This window comes from Physeter macrocephalus, chromosome 13 (genome assembly GCF_002837175.3).
Source record: "Physeter macrocephalus isolate SW-GA chromosome 13, ASM283717v5, whole genome shotgun sequence".
Lineage (NCBI taxonomy): Eukaryota > Metazoa > Chordata > Mammalia > Artiodactyla > Physeteridae > Physeter > Physeter macrocephalus.
In genome coordinates this window covers 86724283-86731565 of record NC_041226.1, presented here as the reverse complement: position 1 = coordinate 86731565, position 7283 = coordinate 86724283, and the positions used below count along the sequence as shown (strand labels likewise).

General features: G+C 60.7%; 1 protein-coding gene across 1 annotated transcript in view; it reads right to left on the bottom strand.

The window, feature by feature from the left end:
• Positions 1 to 933: 933 nt before the first annotated feature.
• FIBCD1 (fibrinogen C domain containing 1) overlaps positions 934 to 7283 on the bottom strand; it is a 38068-nt gene continuing 31718 nt past the window's right edge. Inside the window, exons 6-7 of the mRNA XM_024126478.1 lie at positions 1803 to 1982; positions 934 to 1193 (exon numbers count right to left, since the gene is read on the bottom strand). Coding sequence (XP_023982246.1) covers positions 934 to 1193; positions 1803 to 1982 — 440 coding nt within the window. The remainder of the gene's footprint in view (positions 1194 to 1802; positions 1983 to 7283) is intronic.

Below are 7283 nucleotides of genomic sequence, written 5' to 3'. Positions count from 1 at the left end.
CCCTCCAGGCCTGCTCCTAGGAGGTCCTAGGGTCCCAGTCCCTGTCTGGACATCGGAGGTGGGGTGGTACAAGCCCAGCCACAGCCCAGGAAATCGAGAGGTCTTCACCGGCCCGGCCCGGCCCAGCGGCGCAGGCCCCGCCCCTGCCTTCCGCAGGCCGGGGAAGGGGTGGGGCGGGGCTCCAGCTGCCCCGGGAAGACGGGAGGCGGGCGGCCACAACAGCCAGGGGGCCTGCAGGACGTCCCAGCCCTGCAGAGACAGCAGGGAACTGATCGCAGTCACCCTGGGGAGTGAGTTCCCGAAGGCAGCTGCACCCCAGCCTGGCCGAGGGGCATGGCGGGATGTGGCCACCCAGCCCGTGGGCACAGCCACTCCCCAGTCCTTGGGAGAGAGGGCGGGCCTCCAGGCACCGGAGGAACGAGGAGGGGTCCGGAGGGCCAGGGAGGCTGGCCTCAGGCCTGACCCGGAAAGATCCGAGCCTTCCCTCTGTCTGCTAAAAGGGCTCCAGGGGGGCCGTCTGCCCCTCCTGTGTGCCCATCACTCCAGGTGTCTGGGCTGGCAGCGTGGAAGGGCTGCCAGGAGCGCGTGGCAGATTCCTGGCCCAGGGAAGGCAAACAGCCCAGGAGCCAAAGTCTGGGCAGGCAGAATTTGGGGTGGTCAAGTTTGCCCGGCCCGCAGCAGCCGGGGCAAATTGGGGATGGGGACGGTGCGAAGGTGATGTGTGGCCTCACCTGTTCAGGGAGCGCTTAGCGTCGGGGTTGGCCTGGCCCACTCCATCGCGAGAGCGGGTCGGCCATGTGCGGGCAGGCGGGCGTCTGAGCAGGAGCGGAGCTCGGGGTGGGCGTGGGGATGGCGGGCGGGGGTGGCGGGGGATGGCGAGGGGCCGGGCGGGGGCGGGGCCGGGCGGTGGGCGGGGCCGGACAGCGCGCCGGTCTAGCGGTCCTCACGGACCGGCCGGATCTTCATCTCGGAGACCTTGAGTGAGTACTGCCAGCCGGTCCAGGAGGACCACTCGACGCCGTCGGCGTAGGAGGCGTGCGCGCCGCGCAGGCACTGCCCGTTCAGGTTGGGTGTGTGGCAGTTGCGGTACCACCAGGCGCCGCGGTAGAAGGCCGCGCAGTTGTTCTCCGAGTGGTCACTGTCTCGGTCCTTGGTGGTGAACCTCATGCCGCTGTGCTTTAGGAGGGAGTCCCCTGCGCAGGTGCACACACAGGTGTGTACTCACGGGGGCACAGGGGCGCGCATGCATCACAGCTTCCCGTACACAGTGCAGTCCCCCGGACGTGCGTCCAGGATGTGCACGTGCAGACACGCGCGCCCCCCCATGTGCACACTGGTGCACACATGTGCGTGCACACCTGCCCCGCCGCCGCGCTCGGTGTCCACGCAGCTCACAGGCACGCACGGTGCCGCCTTGGTGGTCCCTAAGGCTGTCCCTGCGTCTAGGCAGCCTCTCCCTCCTCCTAGCTTTGTCACACACTCCCTTTCCTTGCTTTCTTGCCTTGGTCTGAGAGGAGAGACACAGCCCAGAGGGGGTCTAGAGGCTCAGCAGAGCCCAGACTCCAGCTGTCCTGATTCCTGGCTCTGGGCTCACTTTGTTCATCTGCAAAATGGGTGATTTTGCAGGTGAGGCCCTGCAGGCTTCATGTGGCTGGTGTGAGGACCAGTGGGGACTGGGAGGTGGCAGTGAGAAGCCTTGATCCTGGCCCCTGGCCTGGAAAGACCCCCTTTGTCCTCCCAGCTGGGGAGACTGCTAGGCTGCCCTTGCCCTTCCCCATCCCCGCTGCAGCCTGGAGCCCTACCTGCCGTGCCCGAGTAGTCAGCCACAGTGAGCGGGTACCCGTCTTCCTCGGGGTCCACGGAGAACAAGCCCACGCCAAAGCTCCCGTAGTGGGCGTAGGCGGTGCCGTTGTCAAAGTCCTCCAGGTCTACGTGTAACTCGTAGGCTGCCTGTGTGGTCAGGGCGTGGATCCTCTTGAGCCCTGGAATGGGGGAGAGAACGGTGGGAGAAGCTGGTGGGGGGGGCCTAGGAAGTGACCTCCCCAGAGAGAACCAAGGAGAGACAAGAGTTAAGCTCACGTGGCTGGTGACAGAAAGCGACAACCACCACCAAGTGTCAGTCCTGGGCTACTTCCTTCTTCCTGCAGGCCTGTGTTGGGCAGGAAACAGGACTGACAGTTTTTCATGTTTCATGTTTTCTGTGCTCGCTTTAAGTCAGTCTGTGCTTTCCAAATGTTTTAAGCTGAAGGCTGGTAGAAAGACTGCAGGAATCAGGAAGAGTCTGGAAACTCTTCTGGATTGGGGGTGATGGCACCTTTATCTTCTCTGACACTCTGGGCTCCAGCCAGACGGGATCTGGTACTCACATGCACTTCCCTGGCCTCTGAGCCTTTGCACATGCTGTTCCCTCTGCCTGGGACACTTGGCCCTACTCCTCCTCACCTGGCTACCTTCTGTTCATTTTCAGGTCTCACTTCCTCAGGAAGGCTGCCTGACCTCCTGTGGAGGTTGAGGACCTCTGCCAACCCAGGTGCCCCCATCGGTGTTTATCATTCTGGTCCTGGCTGCCTGTTTCCTTGTCGGGCTTCCCCCGCCGTGTGGAAGCTCCATGAGAGAGCAACACAACTGTCCTGCTCACTGTAGAACCCCAGCATCTGAGGGTGGGTCCAGCGCACAGTAGGTGCTCAATAAATGCTGGCTTCGTGGATGAGAAGCAGAAGACCATGCCCGCTGCCGTCTCTGGGGCCTGGCTCTGGATGCCCCCTCACCACCCCTGTCCCCCTTCCTCCCCCACCCCCCCAGCCCCCGTCCCTCCCCTCCTCAGTTCTTCTGCTCCCACCTTGGGGGTCTCACACCAGGCGCTCCCCCTCCCCCTCCCCACACTCACTCACACTCAAGGTGCTTCCCTGCTGGTTTGATTACCTCTTGATTAAGAGGGCATTTAATTAAATGCCTTACAAGTTATCAGCATTGAGTGACATTTCATCAGCCGCTCCCCCCCCGCCCACCGCTTTCCTTTCCTGCACGGGTCAGCGTGTGCACGCCCCTAGGGTGTGAGGGCTGTGCGGCCCCCTCCCCACCCAGCCCAGAGGAAAGCCTCTGGTCCAGGGTCCAGGTCCAGGGCAAAGGAGAAGGAGCCATGAAAAAAGCAACAGCCGTACAGACAGCAGACCCGCCAGAACCTCAGAGCATCCACCCGCGTTCCCCACCGAGGACCCGGCCTCAGGAGCACAAGGGCCTCGTCTCCCTGCCTCTCTCGCTCCTCCCTAGGCTGGAGGCTCACAGCAAGCTGCTGTCCCTCTCTGGGCCCCAGGCTGCACACCCGTGGAGGGAGGGCCAGAGGGCTTTCCAAGCTGTAAAGGGCAGACTACAGGCAACACTGACAACAGCTGCCCCCCCTACCTGGACAGCACTTACAAGTGCTAGGCACCGCTATGAGCGCTGTGCGTGGATTAATGAAGCCAGTGCGATTAGAACGAGTCCAGTTAAATTAGAGTGTCCCTGTACAGCTCTTAGAACAGTGCCTGGCCCATTGCACACATTATCCAGGTGTTTGCTGCTTCCGTCAGGATCCAATGAGGCAGGTGCTATTATTATCCCTGCTTTATAGGTGAGGAAAATGAGGCACCGAGAGGATAAGGAACTGGCCCAGGTCACACAGCTGGTAAGTGGCAGAGCTGGGCTCTGAACCCAGGCAGATTTGCCCAGACTCTGTGCTCTCTCATTCAGTACTTTTTTTTTTTTACGGTATTTTCCCCCAATTTGAGAACTCTATTTATTTATGTTTTCCAAATGGACACTGCTTTACATCATCATGATGAAAATAACGCATGGTCTTTAAACAAAGGAACAAAATCCAGTAGTACGTGAAGAATGAAGTGAAAATGTATCTTCCCAACTCATCATCTTTTGTGAACAATTATTTAGAATTAACTACTGTTAACAAGTTGATTGACATACTCCAAGACTTTAAAAATATCTCATTCAGTTCTTGCCCAGGACAAATAATCTGATCCAGGAATAGGGCAAGAGGGAGAGCAGCCCAGCGGGGATGCCGGAAGATTCCGCTCCCCACCACGGAGTGGTCGCTGGTGCCCATGATTAACACCCCACTCTTCCGGCGAATCAGGGCTCCATGCGCAGTCCCAGGGCCCATGAGGGTGCCCCGAGGGAGGGCCGGGTTCCTCTGGGATGTGGTCCCCCTCGCCTCTACCCTTCTTCCCCCGAAGGCCACCTCCCTCCCTGCCTCTACCTCCCTCAGTCTACTCTCTGGGTTTATCCAGCCCTTGTTGATCTGCCAGGATGCTCACAGCCCTGGGGGTGAGCCAAGATCCAACCCCATCACCTGTCAGAGTTCAGATCACAGACAGCGGGGAGGAGGACCCTGGTGGAAGAATACTGAGATGCCCGTCATAACCCCAGTGAACTCCCACGTGGATTAAAGACCTGAACCTACCACCTAACACTGAAAAAGCATTTTAAAAATACTCCTATTTTTAAAATTTTTATTGGTATGAAACTGGGAGGGGAAAGCAGGGCCTAAACCTCAGAAGATATGAAGGAAAAGACTAGCAGAATTGACTACATAAAAATGGAAAACTTCTAGGAAATTAGCAATAATGTTACAAAAAAAAAAAAAAAGCTGAAAGACAAATGACCAGGAGTAACTATGTATCATGTGTATCTGACAAAGAATCAATAACCTTAATATATAAAGAGCTCCCATAACTCAATAGGAAAAGACAAAACACGCGATGAGAAGGTGACAGGAGAGTGTGGAAAAGCAGAGGCAGGGAACAGCACAGGGCAGCCGAGGGCTGGGCTCAAGTTGACATTCTCGTCAGGGCTCGCTGTCTGTCAGGAGCTAATCAAGGCCCTGCTTAAATGCTTCTCCCACACCCGGTGGCTGCCGACAGATTTCAATTAAGATGGCAGGAGTTGCAGAGGCACCAGTGCTGCTCCAAGGGGGCGGGTGGTGCTGCAGGAACAGGGTCCCCACCTGGCCAGCTTCTCCCTGTCTTTATACACTCACCTGGGTGTAGGGGACGGGGAAGGGACTCCCCACCTGGAAGCTTCTCTCCCCTGACCCCTATCCTGCCCTGCTTTCATTCACTCAGTTCAGAGTATGGTCCAGAGCTTGGATGGACTCCAGCGCGTGAATCCTGCTCAGGCTTCCCCGACCCTGACTTGTGCGCGTGCGCGCGCACGCACGCACACACACGCATCATCTCCTGCTGACTGTGCTGAGGCCGTCAGGGTGGAAACCCAGCATCCGTCCCTCCTCTGGACTCGGGGAGCAGGGGTGGCCAGCTGGGTGGCGCCCCAGAGATGTATCCAAAGTTTGCGGGACACGGAACGCGGCCATCGGCTCATCCCACAGAACCTACCTGTGCTTGTGGAAAGGAACTTTCGGAAGCTCTGGGGGGATAGATGCACCGCCTGAGGATCCCAGTGTAGAGAGCACCCCTCCCCTGCTTGGCTCTCTCCTCAGGGGAGAAGGAAGGAGAGGGGAGGGGGGTCAGCCAGGTCACATGGTACAACTGGGCCACAGGCACCCCACCATCAAGCCACCAACTCAGGCATCGTGGGTCAGGGTTCGGGTGCAGTGACCATGGGTCCTGGGTGACTTTTGCACCCATCTGTCATCGGTCTTGGCAGAGCTGTCGCTCCCCCCGGCTTTCCCAGGGCCCCCTTCCTTCTGTGGTCACTCCCATCTCCAGAGACGGCCATTTGCGCTGAAATCACACTGTGAGCTCCTCCAGGCCAGGGCCCGGGCCTGCCTCGCTCGCCTGTCTCCTGGCCCGGGGACTGTGCCCAGCGCCAGCCCGTGGAGAGATGCCCTTTAGGAAGGGGGTGCGCTGGCCTTAGCTGTCCTCAGCATGACGGGCTTTGTGCCCGTTCAGCCGGCATCTGCTCCGCCGTGTCCCCAGCGGTGCCAGGCCTGGGCTGGGACCGGGGCTGGTGCTCTCCGGCGGGAAGGAACCAGCGTCTGCAGGTCGGCCAGAGGCTCCTGAAAGACCCTCGCCCGGCCCCCCGCCAGGCCCAAGCGGTGGCACGTCTGTTCCTCGGCCAAGCCCTGGCACGGACGCCCCTGAGCTTCCTGATGTACACATGCAACTGTGAATCCATTACCGTCACGCTCACCAGGAGTGTGTTTGATGACAGATCAGAAAGCGCTTGGCACTTTCTAAACAGTGGCTGGCGCCGTGAGGCTGGCACAGCAGTGGCTCGCCCAGCCTGGAGCGGGAGGGGAAAGGGGCTCCCGGGATGAGGACGCAGGGCCCATCCAGCCTCTGCTTCGCGGCTGGGGGCCCAGCGGCCCAGGTGGGCAGCTTCTCTTGGCTTCTAGAGGATGGGGAAGGAGCCAGCAGGGGGGCTCTGGGGTCTGCTTACACACACCTCTGCCACACTGCCCCTGCCCGCCCGTGCCTGTGTGCTCCCGTCACCGCCCTGGTGACACTGAGCTGTCATCACCTGTTCCTTGGCCCTCTCTGATGCCAGCTGAGGGCCAGGAGGGCAAGGATGGGGTCTCGTCCAGCAAACCCTGCCAAACGCCGACAGCCAGGTGGGGCTAGAGGGGGACCGGCCAGGTCACGTGGCGAGCCAGTGGCGCTCGGGGCCTCTCCTGCTGCCCCTGGCCGACTCTGAATTATTATTATTGAAGCACAAAGCTTGGGGGGAGGGGAAGGGAGCGCTGAACCCCGCACTCCCCCACTTGGCTGCCTTCAGGTGTCCTGTATCGGAAGCCCGAGGAGGGCTTCCCCCCTGCCTGAGGAGGGGTCGCTGGGCTGCCCACCCTCTGGGCGGCTCTGCAGGCTGACCTCCTGGCCCCCTCGGGTCCCCGCAGGCGGGAACGTGGAAAAGCAGCCCTGCTCTTCCTGGCCGCTGGCCTTGGGAACCTGTGCTGCTTGTTGGGGGCAGCAGTAACGGTGCATCGGGCGTTGAGAGGATTCAGTGAGAAGTGTCTCCGAGTGCCTGGCGGGCTCCTCAGGCTCCCCCGCTGGCCCGGTGAGGCCCTCCCTGCCCCCGACTCCAGGTGGCAACACCCCCAGTCACCAGCAGGGGGCGACCGCCCCACTGAGACAGCGGTGTCCGGGCTGAGCCGGTAACAGCCACCAAAGCCATCCGGCTCCAGCCTGCACCCTCCAGGCCTGCTCCTAGGAGGTCCTAGGGTCCCAGTCCCTGTCTGGACATCGGAGGTGGGGTGGTACAAGCCCAGCCACAGCCCAGGAAATCGAGAGGTCTTCACCGGCCCGGCCCGGCCCGGCCCAGCGGCGCAGGCC